At 37.5% G+C, this 20,410-nt stretch overlaps 1 protein-coding gene across 2 annotated transcripts in view; it reads left to right on the top strand.

The window, feature by feature from the left end:
- The window catches only part of FAF1 (Fas associated factor 1), a 354,641-nt gene that overhangs the window by 3,676 nt on the left and 330,555 nt on the right, over positions 1 to 20,410 (top strand). Inside the window, exon 1 of one of the 2 annotated variants that reach the window (XM_039885738.1) lies at positions 2,247 to 2,732. The exons of the other annotated variant lie outside the window; for it this stretch is intronic. Within the exon in view, the coding sequence (XP_039741672.1) occupies positions 2,688 to 2,732 (45 nt within the window). The 5' untranslated portion in view covers positions 2,247 to 2,687. Of the gene's footprint in view, positions 1 to 2,246; positions 2,733 to 20,410 lie in introns of those variants that run through there. 2 annotated transcript variants of the gene reach the window in all.

Here is a 20,410-nt window from a genome sequence, read left to right as displayed (position 1 = left end):
AGTACAAACTTTGCTGGGTATGGAGGGTAAATTGGCAGGGAGGCAACGGGGTCAGTGAAAAGAGTATTAGTTTTAACTTAGTCTTGAATAGTAGGTCAATCACTTTGTAGCATGGCTTTTGGCAGATTCTTAAGCTCTCAGAGTAATTTTTTATTCTGTAAAATGGTTGTTGTAAGAATTAAATGAGATAAAGTGTGTAAAGTACCTGTACATGCTAGACATTCAATAAAAATTAATGAATTCAAAAGTATTGGTTGTTATTATATACCCCAAACTTTGCTTTGTATGAACTATGGTGAATATAAAAACATATGGGATGAAAAGCATTTAGGAATTGGTATACAGAGTAATAGCAACTAATACATTTGGAGAGCTTTAAGGTTTCTGAAGAGTTTTCACAAGCATTTTATCTCCCAATATTCACAATTACTCTCTAAGTTTTATAAGCCCCATTTTAGAAATAAATAAATCGAGACTCAGAAGTTTTTTTGTTAAGGGGTGGAGGTAGAACTCATGCCGAGTACATGCTATGAACTATCTGTTCATTTTGTAAAAATATTTTGTTTTCCATGCATTTTTCCTAATTGTTTTCTCATCACTTGAAATGGTCATGTCAGAAACTGAAGTCAGAGAGACTAAGTGACCCATCCAATTTTCCCCAGTTAATTAGTTGAGAAAGCAGTACTAGAACCCATATGCCTGAATGTCTAGGGATTTCTTCCCATCTTTCTGTATTACCATATTGTTTTAATTTCCAGATGGAGAGAAGGGAGGGAGAAGGGGAGCAGCATTGGATTTGAATGGGCTTTTTTTTTTTTCCTCTGTTTCATCAGAAAAACCTCAACTTTGTAGGGCTGCATTAATCCTGGCCATATAATTAGAGATGATTATTTACCTGCCTTGTGCTGAGAGTGACAATATATGAATGGGGCAACTGACTTGCCACACTTAAATTGCTGGTACTGTGTTTCACCTCATGATTCACATTTGTGCTATATTTTGGAGTTCCTTAGGGATGACAATTAAACAAGACACTTCAATTCATGTGACTATGGAGGGTTCTGTTTCTTATCTAATTAATTCTGGTCTAGATGCAGATTGTCACATGAGAGTCGTAGGCCAGACTATTTTCACTTAAACACACAGAATAAATTTAGGTCTCTAGAACACTATAGTGCTCTTCTTTGTGTTCATGAATACAAAGACCCAGGCCTTGATTCTATATGGTGATTTCACTAGTCTGTATTTTAACTTTACAGCACAAAATCAGCAATCTCACTTCACACCTTCAGGATTTTACACTTTCCAGGGCAAGTCAATTCTGTGTTGCAGTTCAGAATATATTTTCCCAAGTCAAAGTTGAACGTATTCCACTGTCACTCTTCTTCCAACCAGGATGACAATTACAAATTGTCACACTTCATTGTACATAGTCTTTGGCTATTCTTGGCTCAAAGCCTGTCAATTTCTGACCGTAAATTGAAACTTCTAGTAATTGATGAGTACTTTAATTTCTTCACTTATCAAAGTACTTTAAATAGACTGAGCATATTCAAAGCTGGATTCAAGTTTTCCCTATTTGTAAGATGTTGTCTCTGATTTAAAAGTGTGCTGCAGAATAGAGAAGTTTTTCTTTCTCATAACTAATAACAAATGCTCATCTTTTTCTTGGGGTCGATATTCTCACATTTCTCAGCTTCCATGTCCCCCCCACCACCCAAGTCTACCGTGCCAGTCTGGTTACCTCCGTGTTCCTGAGAGTTTGAAGATGCAGGCGTCAGGGGGTTTGAGATTAAATGTGACAGTGTGTAAGCTGATTTTGAAAGTGAGGTTAAGCGTTAAAAGGCTGTACATGAAGTTGTATTTTGGTGAAACTTGGTTAGAGAAAAATATACATTTATGAAGTGCTGTTTATCAGACGGGTTGTCAGTGTGCAGAAGGTTTGTGAGGCTTGATGTCTATGTGTGTGACTATGTAACCACGTGAAGCGCAGACTCAGATCCCCGCCCCAGCCAGAGGGAGGCAGTATCCCGAGGCCTTTGCTTAATTACAAACCGGAATAACCTGTTGCGGGACTTCAAGCTCCCGTAGTTGTAGGTTGGCGTCTCCGCCGGTTGCGCGCGGATCCCCGCCGGGTAGTCGCGAGCCCAGAGCTTGACAGAAGAGCAGTCACGTGGCAGCCGCAAAGCGGCGCTTTGCGACCTCAATGACAGGCAAAATGTGCGACAGCCGTGGTGCTGGCCAACCAGGGGCGGAGGCGGCGGCCGGGAAGAAGAGGCGGAGGCGGCCGTGGCGTTTGCCCGCCTGCTCGTTCGCTCGGTTTCCCCGCCCCCGCCGGTCTTGCCGCGGCTGAAGGGAACCGGGTGTGCGCTGTCGCAACCTGTCCTCATCCTGGCCGGCGACAGTAAGACCGGACCCGTATCCAGACCAACCTCCCTGTCCAGCCGGCTGCGGCGCGGGCTTTGCCGGGCGCAGGCGGGCGGCCCGGGCGCCTGAAGGTTACCGACTGCATGAGCTCCTAGTCTCCCGCACTGCCCCGCCCGCCACCCCGCCGGCCCGCCCGCCGGCTCTCCCGCCAGCCCCTCGGCGCCCGGCGGCGGCGGCGGCGGCGGCGACGGCCGCAGGAGGCGCCGTCTCCCTCCCAGGTGCGCGCTTCGCTCCCGGAGCCGCGGAACTCGGTGGCCGCCATGGCGTCCAACATGGACAGGGAGATGATCCTGGCGGATTTTCAGGTGAAGTATCTGGCCCTGTTCCCCTCCCACCTCCAACCTCGTGGGTTCCCGGTGCCAGAAGGGTGGCTTCTTCCCAGCGTTTGTTTGAGCACTGCAGTGGTGTGTGGTTTGGGCTTTTATACGGTACGTGGCTTGTGTGTGTTGAGCCATGGGAGAACATGTAATTCATATGCTATGTTGGGTGCGTGTAGAATGTTACGTACGACTTGAATGGGATTTGAATGGTGAAGGGGTGTTACGGTATTTGGGTTATTGTGTGTGTATACTGTGTTGTGTTTCCTGTATTATACGGAGAATGTGTAGAATTTGGGACTATTAAGTGTGGGCTTAGAAGTATGGGGTGTTTTGGGTCAGGAGTTTTGGGTTATTCTCGAGGAGAATATGTTGTATGGAGTGTGGGTGTGGAGCGTGTGGTTTTGTGGGTGTGTAGTATTAAGGAGAGAGTCAAAAAGAATGATGAAGAGGTAGTGAGGGTAGCTGGGTATCGTGGTCATTTTCAAGAAATAATAAACATTTAAGACTTTGATGCCTTAATTGGAATCTCGAGGGTAGGAAGATAAAGAGGAAGCAAATAGCTTATATTTACCAGAGTATCTTTGCAGTCAGTTCACAAGCCTAAGAAATTATCAGTTCATATTTGCAGATTCCCCTCCTCTATAGATTTGAATTGTTCTGTTGATGTCCTTTCTCCAGGAATAATATAAAAGATAAGCAAAGGTTATCCCCTTACTGAACTCAATTGTATTGACAATACCACATAAGTATTTTAGGGAGGCCCTTTGAAAGTACAGCTGTATACATCATGAAAGACTTGGAGTTAGAACTAATACAATGTGAGCACCACCTTTGCCTTTTGATGTTTGGTGAAGAAACTATTGTAGTGAGATATTTTTAACCATTCATTTTGACATTAACTTAGAAGCTTCTGTTATATACAAGGAGACTTTTCCCTCTTTCTTTAACATAGTCATCATTGCACATGGTCTAACACTAGCATAGTAGGTAATATTTTTCCTCACTGAGATTTTGTTGGGCTTTTCTTCTCCTTCATTCTTTGATTTTTTAAGTTCCTTTTATTTACAACTTAATAGTCTAATGGCCATTTCCAGACTTTGCTATTTTGATTACCCAGTGGCATCTGATATATTAGGAATATTCATATATCTGCATTTGATTATATCGTGACTTCCAAATTCAGACAGAAAGAAGTGCTCTGTAAATAAAAGTTGACCACGAGATTTTGGTGTTTTGTGGAATTAGGACTGGCCTGAGATTTTTTGCCTGCCTAAATCTTTTCATCATCATCATCTTTTGTTTTTTTTTTTTAATTCTCCAATTCAGTCATCTATCTAATGTGGAATGTGGTTTTTGAAAAAGGACTCTATTTCCAGGAATAGTTTTATCCTGTTATAAAATTGTTGTTCTGGTAGGAATGGCTTTAGACAACAACAAAAAGTGTAGTTTATGTCATTAAAAGCTTTACTGTAATTATAACTTTTTTTGATTTCACCAAACTTTTTATGTTCTCTAATAACTTGTAGCTACTTGCTCTCGTTATTTGTGACAATTATTAATGCTTATTGTGAACCTTATATTGGCCAACGACAGGAAACTTAGGATTTTTGTATTTAGAGGCAAAGTAAGATTTTCTGACAAGCATTTGGGACTTAATTTTGATCACATTAATACATTCTAATAAGTTTTTCTCTTCAAACCAATGTCAATGCTTATGTAATATATAATTACAAAATAGAAAAAAGCTTATGCATCTGCAGTGAACAATTGTTTGCCAAATGGTGAGAGTTAATTTCGTATTGTTAAATAAGTAGGAGAACATTATTGGTAGAATAAAAAGTTACTTAGAAAGCTATTTACATCTTAAGATCATTAGCTGTTTTTGTGTTTTTAGGAACATTGTATTCCTCTTACAAATGATTCCAGGTCAGTTTGCCTTGAGGACTTAGTTTTAAAATTGATTATTCTTTCTATTTTTTTTATTTTATGCAAGATTTTTTTATAGGATTAACTTTTAAAAATTAGCATTTATTCAGTTATTGGAAACCAGGCAATTTATGTTGATTGCAGCTCAAGACTTGGAATGAGGATACGTGGCCGATACTGGTTTCTTCCTATAACTGGACAAATCAGTTTCCCACTCAAAACTGAACATAGTAAAATTATGTTCTATTCATATAATTGTGAAAATTAATATTTTTGAGAGCTCATTTTTGCCTTTGTAGATAGGGACATGATTTTAAAATGTGATTAGATTTTAAAAATAAATAAGTTCCAAATTTTGATTATTGCTGGGTAATAGGTTCTCAAAAATTCAATGTCTCAATATGGAAAAGCTTTTGAGAAAGATTTTGTATTATCTTTATTTCAACTCGAAAGAGAAAGGACTTCTATTGAAATCAGTGGAGGAGTGGATAACAATCATATGAAGTAAATAGAACATAATCTTACTATGTTCACTTTTGGGTGGGGAAATTGATTTACTCAGTTATAGAAGAACCCAGTATCATTCAGGTATCCACATTCCAAGTCTTGAGCTATAATTATATATATATATATATGCGTACACACACACGTCTGTCTGTCAATCAGTCTCTCTATCGATCGATCTATCTAAATAAAACCTAATTACTTGTAACTAGATAGGTTATGGATGGGAGACTACAGCTCAGGTTTAATGGGATAGGTTTGGGACTTTGTAGATAAGTGAACTCATTACAAAGCAAATATATTCCAAATTGTCCTATAAAAGATTCACCCCACCCCAAAGAAAAATGGCTCCCAATTAAAATAAAATTTATTTATTTATTTATTTATTTATTATTTATGCCTACAGCACCTGGTCTTCCTAGGTGGTCTCCTAGGTGGTCTCCCATCCAAGCATTAACCAGGCCCGACCCTCTTTAGCTTCTGAGATCAAGGTGGCATGGCTATAGACCATGGACTGTGGCTCCACTGGGGTGCAAACCCAGGACCTTCTGCGTGTAAAGCAGACGTGCTAACCACTACTCTATGGAACCACGTCCAAAACAAAATTTAAATTGCGTTGAAATATACCTAACATAAAATATGCCATCTTAACCATTTTTAATTGTCCTCTTCCATGGCATTAAGTACATTCACTTTGTGCAACCATCATCACCGTCAATCTCTAGAACTCTTAATCGTGCAAAACTGTAACTCTGTACCCATTAAACAATAATTTCGCATTCTTTTGCTCCCCAGTCCCTGGCAACCACCATTCTACTTTCTGTCTCTATGAATGTGAATACTCTAGGAATCTCATATAAGTGGAATAGTATTTTTCCTTTTTTAACTGGCTTATTTCACTTAGCATGTCTATAATCACCTAGGTGGTAGTATGTATCCCGTTTTCCTTTATATGGCCGAATAATAGCTTATGTATATACCACATTTTGTTTATCCATTTATCTGTCGATGAACACTTTTTTCCATGTTTTGGCTATTGTGAATCATTAATGCTGCTTTGAACAAGCATGTACAACTATCCGTTCAAGTCCTTGTTTTCAATTCTTTTGGGTATATACCCAGAAGAGGAATTACTGGATCATATGGCATTTCTATTTTTATTTTTGAGGAACTGCCATACTGTTTCCCCTAGTGGCTACAACACCAAAATTTTGAATAGAAAGATGATAGCATCCTGTTTAATCAATTATTTGTAAATTGAACTCTGAGCGAGTGAGTTTAGTGAATTTGGAATTGTCTAACAAAAATCAGCTTTAAATGTAATTAGTGTTAGCATATAGTATGTTATTGGTAAAGGAATGAATAGAGTAGTACACCTACAGTTTTGGCTGGCCAGAGTCAGGAGGGGGTGTAGAGGAATTTCCTGAGTTTAGAAAAGAGGCAGGCATTGATGAATCATGAGATTTTTTTTCTTCTTTAATGTCTTTTTATAACAAAGAGATGCATTCAGGTGAAAGTTCCAAATCTTGTTCTTTTTATAATTGAGAATTCTTTAACTATTTTTGGGGGGGGGTAAATGTAGAGCGAAAATCACTTAAACATTCAAAAGTGTATTTGGCTTGCTTACAGATGTGAGAATTATTATCCAAACAATTGCTGTTCTTATTAGATCCTTTCAGTAATATTAGTTACCTCTTACTTTGGGTCTAGATGAACCAAAAATGAGCTTTTTCTCTCCCTCCTTAACCTTGCAATTAATGTCATGCTAATTTCTTTTTCCTCTAAGATATATGTTTATAACCTGTAATTTTTCTGTGGGAGCAAAAAGAGTAGTATAGTCATTTAGATTCATCTCACATCTCACGGGTTGGTCTCATGTATTTTCCTATTTGTTTCTTTTACCGATGATCTAAAGACATAGATCATAATTCTCTGAAGTGAAGAAAAAAAGGGACAACTCTCAGTAATACTTTCAGACTTTTTGAGAAACAAAGCCTTATCTGCCTTGCTAAAAAAGCTTTTTGGAACCTAGTTCCAGTGGTCATAGATTATGAGACCCTTTATTTCATTTCTAAGTTGGCATTGATTTTGATGTTACTTTCATTTATATTTCCTGGACGACACAATTGTGCCTTTGTTTTCCATTTCTGGTCTATCTAGCTAGTAATACCTTTGCTGCCTAAATTGCTTTGTACATTTTCATATATTGGATTATCACTGTGGAACTTTTAAGTTTTCATTTGCCTGTCAGCTCCTCCTTGAAGCATGGGCTCTTCCATGACACTACTGGTGAGTTACTTGTAAGTAGTTTCTGCCCCTGTGAATCCTTCTTCTTTGTTTTTCAGTTTGACACAAAGAGACATCTTCTGTAACAGAGAATTCTTGACTGTGCAAGTAGAAATGGTATTGATCTAAGCAGATAGGTATCCTTTGTGATGTTGTAGTTTAGGGACCAAACTAAGTATCCATAGAACATCATATATATTTCTTGAGAGGTTATCTTGTGGAGGAGATTGAGTACTATGGCTGAAAGTAGTCTTATTATCATCCTTTCTTTCCTTTCTCCACCATCATCTTTTATTTATTAAAGGGACAGATCATGTTGTTTTAGTGTTTGGGTTGTTGGTCATTGAGAAAATAAGGTTTTGGTATGTAGAATATAGTGGTTAATGGTTAAGAACATGGACTTTGAGGTCAGTTCAGTTGGATTTAAATCACAGTTCTGCCACTCACTCATCTTGTAATCTTTGACCAATAACTTCACAGGTCTTTGCCTCAGTTTCCCCATATGAAAAAAGAGTTAATCCAGGTAAAATGATTAGAACAGGTGTCTGATGTAGGAAGCATTCAATACATTTTAGCTGTGATTTTCATTTTTGATAATTTTAAGGTATATACTTAAGGTAAGCTGGCTGCCTGTTTTTGTACCTAAAAGTTTATTGAAATACAGCCACACCCATTCATTTATCTATTGTGTATGACTGTTTTCTTGTTCTATTGACAGAGGTGAGTAGTTGAGACAGAGACTTTATGCCCCACAAACTTAAAATATTTACTATCTGGGCTTTTAAGATAAAGTTATCCTCCACCCACACCCCCCATGAAACCAGTACTTTTCTTTCTTGGTTTTAGTAACTGAGAGTACTAGAACATTTTAATGCCTCACAGGTTATTATGTGGTTATATATAATACCATAAACATTATCATACCTTTTTAGGAGGGAGTTTTCAGAACATTGCACTTAGGCTGACTAGAGCTATTTTTTTTTTTCTTCTAGTTTTTCAGTTTATTTTTTGTTCTGGCTGTGGTTCTCTGAGAAAGTCATTTATCCTTTCTGGGTTTCAGTTATTTAATCTATAAAATTGAGGTCTGCCTAGAGCCATATCTACCTGAAAACAGAAGTCTGAACTAGATCAGGTATTCAAATAGAGCCTGGACAGTCACTTGGCAGCAGTTGGGTTGAGGACATTCATTTATAATTTAGATAATTGATCTTGATTAGGGGTCAGCAAACTACATACTGAGGGCCAAAGTACTCAGTACTTTGTTAGTGAAGTCTTGTTGGAAGACAGTCATGCATATTCATTTACATATTGTCTTTTGCCATCCATAGCAGAGTTTAGTAGTTGATTGCATGGCCTGCAATTAAAATATTTGCCCTGCTCCTTACAGGAAAGTTTGCTGATCCCTGATTGAGATCAGTGGTTTTCAACTGTGAGTGATTTCTGTTCCCCAGGGGGATGTTAGGCACTGTCTAGAGACATTTTTGGCCATCACAACTAGGGGGGCATCTATTGGCATATAGTGGGTAGAGACCAGGGATGCTGCTAAACATTCTGTAATGCAGAAGACATCCTCTCACAAAGAATTGTCTGCCCCGAAGTGTCAGTAGTGCCAAAAAACCCTGATCTAAATCTGTTCTCAAACTTTAGCTTGCATAAGAATAACCTGGAGAGTTTGTTAAACTAGAGGTCGCTAGACCCTTCCCCAGAGTTTCTGATTCAGTAGATTTTGTGTGGGGCCTGCAAATTTGCATTTTTTCAGATTCCCAGGTTAGCTGATGCAACAGATCCAAGGATTGTACTTGAGAACAGCTTGATCTAGATGCCTTTTGAAGTTATATCTACTCCTATGATTCTTTGATTTTGTGATTTTAAGTACTGTTTTTTATGACTTAGGAAAATTATTTCAGTATCTACTTAATGCTCACAATAGAATATGCTGTTTCATGACTCCATGTCTTTTTAACCTCCCTTTTTTCATGTCCCTTTGGAAAACTTTTATTTATCTTTCAAAATCCATTTCCTACCTTTGTTTATAACATCTGTGCCTAGTTAGGGTTAATTATTTCTTATGTATCTTGTACATGTTTCTCTTCTTTTGAGTCTTATGTCAGATTGTCAGTAATCATTTTTACATGTTTCTTTCCCCTACTATCAGCTCTTTGAACAGCTGCCTGGGTCTTAACCATCTGTTCCTTCAGTAGTAAGAGGTGCTCAGTGATAAGTTTTGAAAGAATATTATGAATTCATATGGCTATTACAGTATGAATAAATGGAGTAGAATTGTAAATTTTTATGTGTTTTTAAACTTCTACTATTTGCTGACATAATTTTTAAGCATCTACTATTTGCTGACATGACACGAATAATAAAGTCTGTCATTGAGAGAATGAAAATTGGACTGTTTTATTGAATTGAGTTTTCTAACTTCAAAGTGATCCATTATAGAGAAGTACAAAATACCCATCCCTCTGGTTTAGCTTTTATAGAGAGTACAGTAAGGTAATGTGACAAAATATAGGGCTTGAGGCCAAGATTTTTGTAAAATTTGAATGCTGATACTGAATCGTTACATGTCAGTCAATCTTCCTGATTATGGTTTCACTCAAATATTTTTTTTAAGTCATTTATTTTAATTTCAAACAAAATTGCTTAGCATATTAAATCATTAGTCATTGAGTTTAAGGTGAGTTTGAGATAATTTCAAGAAGCAGCCTGGCAATATTAACAGTATAATTGCATCTGCCTTTATACTTATTTATTTGTGTATATAGAGGAATAATTGAGCTAGAAAGGATGAGATGTCAAGTCGTGGTAAACAAAAACAGAAAACTTTGCAGGTTATGTGCACCTTAACGGCTTTAGAGTTAGGTTCCAGTCATCTGTTTTTTTCTCCCCACTCTGTAATTCACCCTGGTTTGCTGGATTCTTTAATGATTTATAGGAGGGTATTATAGAGGGGAAAGCTTTGTCTCTTGTGCCCTCCTGGCTCTCCACCCTCTTTCTCCTAAGAGAAAAGTAATGGCTGAACTTGTTTTCTTTTTTTAAAATCAATTTTAGTTGTATCCTTTAGCATCTAGTTAAAGTGAGATGGAGCCACAATTGAGCGTTCTAATTTTAGGTTTAATGGGGGAGGAATAATAGCATTAACAGCCGGATTTTGATTGCTTTGTATGTAGCAGATACTGTGCTAGGCTCTTAACATCTAAATTCTACACTCACCCCGTGTTGGGATCCAGTGACACAGTTTTCCATGGTTTATGGCTTGTGAGCAGAGGCACTGACTGCTTTTGTTTCTGTCTTTTCAAGGATGTTTGTTTAGTGAGCAGCCTTAGAAGATAGAGATGGTATCTTCCTCTGGAGTATAGTATACATTTTTAAAGATTTGGGTTTTCTAAGTTCTGGGTTCCTCTTCTGTAATGCAGTCCACTGTATGTACAGGTGTCATTTGGCCTACTTTGTGTCACCTTTTGGGAAATGGGACTGGGGAACTGCACAAGGATATGCTAATAATCTGACTGCTAATATTGCCATGAGTCATAACATTTAATCCAACCTAGGAGTCTAGGTCTTCTGCCAGCATCCATGAAACTGTAGGCTAATTTGGTAACTGGCAAGTAGGGTAAAATCTCAGCTCCTTCACAGCTTTAACAGTTTTGGCAACAAGGCTGGAATGTTGACAGACACATGGCTTTTTGGAAGAGAAAGGGTGAGGGTCTCATGGTGTAGTTAACAGAATTTGTGAATAGTTCATGGGAATAGGTAGCAAACATGTTGACCAAATTGGTAAGTGACTCTCTGCTTTCTTGCCTGTTAATGAGGAAAAATTAGGGAGGTTGCAGACTGAGTACCAGGAAGTTTCAAAGGCAGCTTATCTGAGCATTCCTCTAGTTGTTACTAACTTTCATAAGCTCTCAAATATCCTCTCTGGTAGGATATTTTACCAGTCAGACTCAGGTTCAGACTCCACCTGTTGTAATAGGTAGTACTAAGATTGGCCATGGCTGGGCAGAAGGTTCTGTCTCTGTCCAGACAACACTTACAGCATGTATACACTTACACATAAATGTAAAATGAGGCAAATTTGTAACCTCTGAAGGCAGAAAGCAAAGTTGTTAGAACTGTCACTGGTTTATCTGAGAGATGAGAGAATAGGGCTATGTAATGTTTTATGGCTCAGCCTTTCTGTTGGAGGAAGCTTTCTTCCTCACTTCACTGTTTGAAAGCAAAAATCACTGACTCAGTGAGGTCGTCAATTCATAGAGGTTTCCTTAAGCCTGGGTCTGGTTCACCAGTGGTTCAGCCAAGCTGATTGTGTCTGCTCACCTTTTGGGGCTGTTTAGCCTCTGCACCAGCTATGCACACTGATAATGGATGTGGTTGCTGTGTTCAGTGGATAGAAGTCAAGGCCGTTTTTATACCTCTGGCCAGTACTCTCCTCCATGAAACTTGTATTTCTGCTGACCCTTGGCCTATTGCTAGCAGACTAGCTATTTGATCTGCCACTTGGACATTACAGATTGGCAGATTAAAGATAGCTCTCTCTGAAGCTATGAACTATGGAAACAAATTGCAGTTGCTGAAAATTTCCTGGATCTCTCATGTAGATGCCCACAATAAGGGCTTGTTTTCTGATGAAGCCCACTGGAATCAAGCTTCTGATTGAGCCTGCGCTGCCCAGAGCTGTCATTGTCGCCTGGATCCATCATCATATCAGTTGTGACACACATCAGTTATAAACTGAGCACAAAGTAAAGGATTCTATGTTTTTGATGCAGAAGGTACCACTGCATGCCACACTTGTAACTCCTGCCAAAAATTGACCTGTTTGTCAAATAATGAGAGAAAATACCTTGCATGGGATGGCCCCTGTCTGCTTGTAGCAGATCAAGTACATTGTACCGCTGACCTCCCTCAGAGGTGGTTTCTCACTGCTATTGACACTTTATTCTGGTTATGGTGTTTCGTTTCAGTCAAATTAGGTGACTGGCCACACCATTGTGGCCTTTGAAATTATCTGTGTTATGCTTTTGGGTTTTCTGGGCCATTTAATGGTGCACTTTTTATCACTAAAGCCACTAAACAGTGAGCTATTTGAGGGAATCTCCATGCTCCCTACCATCCACAGGCATCTGGTATGTGGATGTTGGAGTATTGAATGTTGGAACAGCTTCTTCCTTAGCAAGTCAAGGAGGTCAGGGAATACAGCTATGCCCAGAAAGGGATCATCTCATCTTGGTCACTTCCCAAGTAATGATTAGGACAGAAGGGGTAAGAGGCTTTATAGCTCTATTTTGAAAATTCAGAATTCTGTCCTGACCATTTCTGGGCATGATGCTTTTTTTTTCTCTCCTAGAAGCAACCCAAGGCCAGCCTGTTAGTACACATTCTATATGGCAGCTCTCCGAAAGGTGGTGTAGGGGATCCAAATTTAATTCTGCTTCAGCCAGCTGGATTCTCTCATTGGGTTGACATGGTCCTATATCAAAAGGATAATGACCATGTAGTAGAGTACACTGCTTGCTAAGTTCTCTCTATGGTGGCCCATGTGCATCAGTGGGAACCATAAGTGGATTTCTGTGGGTTTTATAAAAATTCCCTTGACCCTATTGTACCTGACGCTTCCAGATGAAAGGCCTGAGTGTGAGTAGGAGATGATTGGAAAAAAGATGACATTATAACTACTGGAATGGGATTGATTTTGTGGCAGTGGAGGGAAAGCAACAACCTCGACACCTGGGGAGGGAGCACCTTAGATCTCAGAAAGATTGGGGAAGGGAAAGACATTAACATTCTTTGTCTTTCAGAATCACACTTGAAGCCTTGCTCATGGAGGAAAACGCTCTGGTGCAGCTCTTTCAAACTGTTTCAGGCACATTAAATTTAATTGACTGCTGGGTCTGCAATCTACCATTAGACTCCTATGATCGCCATTTGATTGTCCTTCCCCTTAACCTTATTGAGAAGTCTATTTGAAACAGCAGGAGTTGGCTCCAACTCCTTTACCTTCCATGCAAAACAGCTGTCAGCTCCTCCTGATGTCTACCCCACCTTAATTCCATAGCCTTCACTCAGATTCTATGGGGCAGATTACTGGTGGCCTGGGCAAATGGGACAGTTTGTATGGACTGCTCTCATTGAGTCCTTTCAAAATCAAGGATTAGAATCAGTTGTTCTAACTGAACTGGGAACCCTAAGGCCTACCACTTGGCTGGGAGACCTTGTTGGGACACAGGTTGACAGTGCCTCCCAGATTGATGTAGGCCCTACTTGGATGGACCCAACAATGTAAACAGCCCACTGTTTCTAGGTGAACTGTTTCTGCCCTCAGGTCAGTATTACTTGTGTGGAAGCCAAACATTAACTTCCCTCCATCCTAAAAAATTGGACTTTTGCACTTTTGAGTGTTTAAGGAAACACCACCAGTAAGTCTTGTGGCCTTCAGATGACTGTGGAGAGCTTTCCAAAATGAGGCTATCCTTGGTTTCTTGGGGAAGCTCCCTGGAGTGACAACTGATTTGTTATTTATGCACAACCCATGAACAGTTATCTCTATGAGGGAAGTCATTCAATTAAAGTAGGTAGTTCAAAGTTTGTTCCTGATTTTGTAGCCGAGTGATCAGTAATACACGTTGTCCCTGGAAAGCATTCAGGTCAGCCTCAACTCACCAATCAGAGTTGTTGGACGATATCCATTAGGATTTCATCCTGACCATTTCTAGGCATGATGCTTCTTTTCTTTTTCTCCTAGTGGCAATCCAAGGCTGGCCTGTTGGTACACCTTCTGTGTGGCAAGATGATAAAATTGCCCTAGATTTCATCTTTGTGGGCCAAGACAGAGCCTGTATAATTAATACATCCTGTTGTTTCTGGATTAATACCTTGGGCTAAGTGAAAAGGTTAATACAGAAACTTGGGAGGAAGCCACCAGACTTTCTGAGGTAGACCCTAAAGACTTATGGGATATTCTCATCTTATTTTGGTAAGGGATCCTGAGGAACATGATTGAAATCAATTCTGAAAGTGGCCTCAGTCTCCTGCTTGTTGATAGCTGCCTTAACTAAATGCTGTATGAGACAAATTGAATCAATTTAGTCCCAACCTCTGTCAGATTAATGAGAGTGGCTGTGGAGTGGTGTTCTATTGAGAAACTTTGTCAGCAGCCAGGACGGTTAGAAATGAGAAGTGGATATTGTTGGGAGACAGTTCTTGTATGTGTCTCATATTTCTGCACATCTTATAAATAGAGACGTTGATTGTTCTAGACTATCTTTTCAAGGGTGTTCTTTGTGACCAGCCTAGATAATGTCTCCTACCAGGCCAAGGAGCAAATTTGCTTATAGCCTGGAAGATAAAGATACTTTCTCACTTCAAACCAATGAGTAGGCATGGGTAGTGTCTATTATAAAAGATTCGTGTTGCCACACTTAGAGTTCCTCGCTTATAATGCAATCCACTGTGTGTGTAGATGTCACCTGGCCTACTCTGTATCACCCTGTGGGAAATAGGACTTGGGAACCAGTGCAAAAAATAATGCTACTTTGGCTACTGCTATTGCTGTGAGTAATAAAGTACTTTGTCCCTGACCTAGGACTCTTGTGTCTTCTTCCAGCATCTGTGAAATTGTAACAAGCTAAGTTGTTAGTTTACAAATAAGTAGAGTGAATTATTAGATCCTTCTGAGGATTACCTACCTGAGAGGTAATCATTTTACAGATTGATTTTGGAGATGGTAATTATAATTATAATTAATGTTTACTAAGCATTACTTTCTGTTGGCCTCTGTGTTAAATGTTTTATTTGCATTATCCAATCTAATCAGTATATATCATATAATCTGTGATAGCCATTGTTGTTATTCCCATTTTAAAGATGAAAAAATGGACATGTGAATAGCTTAAGTAATTATCTAATGACAGGTATTCATGACAAGGGTAGGTTTGGAACTCAGGTGTACTCTACTCCAAAGTCAAGTCTATAATCTTAATCTTATATATTCACGTTCTCAAATGGGTATGCTAGGGAGTCCTCAAAGCTACCTGGTAACTATGCACATCTTCTTGTAGCACCAGTTTAAAAGAAACTTAAAAAGAATTATGTGGTTTTTGCCACAGTAATATAATGGATTGTTAAAGAATACTATGAACAATTATATGCAACAAATTTGACAATCTGTAAGAAATGAATAAATTCTTAAATGTGTATAACCTTTTGAGACTAAACCAGGAAGAAACAGAGACTCTGAACAGACCAATTATTAGCATTGAAATTGAATCAATAATCAAAAAGCTCCCAGCAAACAAAGCCCAGGATCAGATGGCTTCACAGGCGAAGTCTACCAAACATTTAAAGAAGAATTGGTACCCATTTTTCTCAAACTATTCCAGAAAACTAAATAAGAAGGAATACTTCCAAACTCATTCTGTGAGGCCAGCATTACCCTGAAAGCAAAACCAGACAAAGACATTACAAAGAAAGAGAATTACGGGCCAATATCCCTGATGAACACAGGTGACAAAATTCTCAACAAAATACTAGCAAACAGAATTCAGCAGTACCTTAAAAGGATTATACACCATGATCAAGTAGGATTTATACCAGGGGTGCAAGGGTGGTTCAGCATCCGCCAAACAATGTGATTTACCACATCAACAAAACCAAGGATAAAAATCGTATCTCAATAGATGCAGAAAAAGCACTTGACAAAATTAAACATCAATTTATGATGAAAACTCAATAAAGTGGGTATAGAAAGAACATATCTCAATAAAGGTTATGTATGACAAGCCCACAGCTAACATCAAACTCAATGGTGAAAAGCTGAAAGCTTTTTCTTTAAGATCAGGAATGAGACAAGGATGTCTAGTTTCATCACCATTATTTAGCATAGTGTTAGAAGTCCTAGCCACAACAATCACACAAGAAAAATAAAAGGCATCCAAATAGAAAAGGAGGAATTAAAACTCTTTACAGATGACATGATACTACATATAGAAAACTCTAAAGAATCTACCCTAAAATTAATATAATTAATAAACAGTCAAGTAGCAGGATACAAAATTAATATGCTGAAATCTGTTGCATTAAGAAAACAATCTCATTTACAATAGCATCCAAAAGAATAAAATACCTAGGAATAAACTTAACCAAGGAGGCAAAAGACTTCTGCTCTGAAAACCATAAGACATTCAAGAAATAAATAATTGAAGAGGACACAAATAAATGGAAGGATATACCATACTCATGGATAGGAAAGATTAATATTGTTAAAATGACCATACAACCCAAAGCAATTTACAGATTCAGTGCAATTCCTATCAAAATACTGATGTCATTTTTAAAACTAGAACAAATAATCCTAAAATTTGTATGGAACCACACAAGACCCTGAATAGCCAAAGCAATCTTGAGAAAGAAGAACAAAGTTGGAAGTATCATGCTTCTTGATTTCAAACTGTACTACAAAGCAATAATAATCAAAACAGCATGGTACTGGCATAAAAACACACGTAGATCAATGAGACAGAATAAAGAACTCAGAAATAAACCCTTCCTTATATGGTCAACTAATCTATGACAGCAGAGGTAAAACTATACACTAGAGTAATGACAGTTGCTTCAACAAGTGGCATTGGGAAAACTGGACCATTCTCTTACACTATATACAAAAGTAAATTAAAATTAATTAAAAACTTAAATGTTAAGTCCTGAAACCATAAAACTCCTGGAAGAAAACATAGAAAGTAAAGTATCTGACATGTCAGGGTGATACCTGTTTCGGACATGTCCCCTTGAGCAAGGGAAACAAAAAATAAATGGGACATCAAACTAAAAAGCTTCTGCACAGTGAAAGAAACCTTCAGCAAACAAAAAGGCATCCCACTGAATGAGAGACTGTATTCCCAAATGACATACCTGATAAGTGGTTGATATCCAAAATATATAAGAAACTCATACAACTCAATAACAATCTGATTGAAGAACGGGCAGTGGACATGAAAAGACATTTCTTCGAAGAAGACGTGCAGATGGCCAACAGACATGAAAAAATACTTAACATCCCTAATCATCAGGAAAATGCAAATCTAGATCACAATGAGATACCACCTCACAGGTCAGAATGGCTGTTCTCAAAAAAGTCAACAAATAAATGTGTTGGCGAAGATATGGAGAAAAGGGAACCCTTGTGCACTGTTGGTGGGATTGCAAACTGGTGCAGCCCCTGTGGAAAACAGTATGGAGATTCCTTGAAAAACTAAAAATAGATATACTATATGATCCAGTAATTCTATGTCTGGGTATTTATCTAAAGAACAAGAACACTGATTTAAAAAAAAATGTATAGATAGATAGATGCATAGATAGATAGATAGATAGATAGATAGATAGATAGATAGATATCCCTTTGTTCATTGCAGCATTATTTACAGAAAGATGTGGGAACCAACTTAGATGTCCTTTGGCAGGTGAATAAGAAGATGTGGCACACACACACACACACACACACACACACACACAATTACTGAATACAGCAATGAAAAAGAATGAAATTTTGCTATTTGCAACAACATGGATGGATCTAGAAGGTATTATGCTAAGTGAAATAAGTCAGGCAGGTAAAGAAATGCCATATGGTTTCTTATATGTGGAACCAAAAAAATAACAACAACTACAACAAAAAACCAAAACAGAAACAGACTCAGAAACAGAGACCAAAGAAATGGTTACCAGAAGCGAGGGGGCAGGGACATGGGTGAAAAAGGGAAGGGGAAATATAGTCAGTAATATTGTGATAAGTTTACATGGTGACAGATGATTACTAGAATTAGTGGGGTTTTCACATTGTAAGGTATAAAAATGTCGAATCACTATATCAAACACCTGAAACTAATCAGTATAAGATTGTATACTAACTATATTTAAAAATAAATTTTAAAAAATTATGTGATTTTAAACAACTATCATGAAGTAAATAAAAAATTTGCACAAATTTTAAATAGAGTATGAAATTTCAAAGTAACTGTAAGGATGTGGCTTTCTTTGGTTCATTCCTCCCCTCCTCCCATGGAGGAATATGTTTCATTTTCTCTATCATTATGACTACAGTAGTGGAAAAAATTAGTAAGTACTGTACTTTGCAAGGTTACCTTTTAAAAAACAAATCAAAGCTGCATCCATTTTTTTTTTTATTCCTTCATTCTGTTGTAGCTTTGTGAAACACAAAAAGAAAGAGCAATAAAGCTTTTCTGGTGCCACTGGAGTTACCAAGGCTAATAGAGGGATCAAAAGAAGAAAAAACTGGGATTCCTTGATTTACCATGAAGCTTTATGTGGCAGTGGTTGCTATTGGAATTACTTAGTTCTTCAGCAAGAGATTATTCTGTAACTAATATATAAGTTTTTACTTTTACATTATCAGTATCAGTAAGTATTTTATTAGTATAAATCTATATTAATGCTAAGTAATTTTGCCTCATTTTTCTGGGAGTACTGTCAGTTTTGGGTATATTACTAAGGTCCTAGTAGTAGGACTTGAAACAAAAGTAATGATGTGGCAAAAATAATAGAATTGATTCTAACTAAGGCAAGCTAGCCCCAAGTTAATACACATGGACTTTGTTTTAAACAACATTTAATTTTAGATGAAAACTTAATTTAGTGATTACTTTGGAATAATATAGTAAGAAGTATTTTGCCAAAGCTGATTGGATATTGATGAAATTAAATAATCATTTTTTTTTTTAAAGTGTGATAATGTATTGGGTTATGTTTTTAAGAAAGGAGTCCTTTGGAGACACATACTGAAATATTTATGGGTGAAAGGGTATGATGTCTGAAATTCAGAACCATCTGTGAAGGATTTGGGGGTGGGGCTGATGGTGAGTGAAACAGGATTGGCTATGACTTGGTAATTGTTGACTCTCGTCTGTATTCTTGTATATGCTTGAAATTTTCCATAATAAGTAAAAAATGTTCTGCCAAAATAAAAATGACTTTGGGGGTAATTGTAAGCTTTAGTATAATATCTTCATGTTCTTATGGCCTGTAGGATTAGAGGAGTGATGATGAGACTATTACAAAGATGTAGTAACGTAGCAATCATAGTAATATTATGTAATCATAGAATTTCATCAAAATAGTTGGTAAAATTTAGTCTATATTATCACTGGAAAATTTAAAGTAGTTTACTAGTTAAATTTTAGTTTTTGTAAAAAGCCTTCGTTATAGTCTTGGAATAAAGGTTCCCTAAAACTAATCAATTTTCTGACCAAGATAAAAGGTAGAAACTTGTAAGGAATTAACTTTATGTGCTAAATTTGAAAACTAAAGACAGCGTTATTTTGGTAAAGGTGCTAATAGCTTTTTTTTTTTTCTAAACTGATATTGAAACAAAATCAAGAACATGAAAAGGTACAAAAGATGTGTTAAGCAAAAAGAAAGGCTAGTTAGATGATGTATCATTTACTGTGTGTATTGACACATTCTGTTTTGCAATGATTTTTTACTTTTTATTCTGCCTTCATTGTCCCAGTAGAACAGGATGTGATGATATTTAAATATGATTTTGTTTTAAGAACAAAGAAATACTGAATAAGTTATGAGTCTTTCCACTTAAACATGTATGGAGTGTATGTAAAGTTAAAATGTGGATTATGCCAAAATGGAGTATATTTTTATTGTTAAGATTAAAGATTTTATTAGATCATCAATTCTACCTATAATCCAGGAGTAATTTAATTTTCTAAAATAGAAATATTTACTATGCCAAGAAACAACCACATCCTTTCCTGGCATGTCTACTAGAGTATTTTAATTTGAAAAAAAAAAAAATCTCTGCATACTCTGTGTGTGTATGTGAGTATAGCAGAGCCTTGACATCTCCAGGGAATAGTTCCTGAAGGCATGCTAACTTAATATGGATCCGGAGTCATCCTTTAAAGAAAGAGCAG

Source organism: Pteropus medius, unplaced genomic scaffold (assembly GCF_902729225.1).
Source record: "Pteropus medius unplaced genomic scaffold, Ma_sr-lr_union100, whole genome shotgun sequence".
NCBI classification, from domain to species: domain Eukaryota; kingdom Metazoa; phylum Chordata; class Mammalia; order Chiroptera; family Pteropodidae; genus Pteropus; species Pteropus medius.
This window is presented reverse-complemented; position numbering and strand designations above follow the sequence as displayed.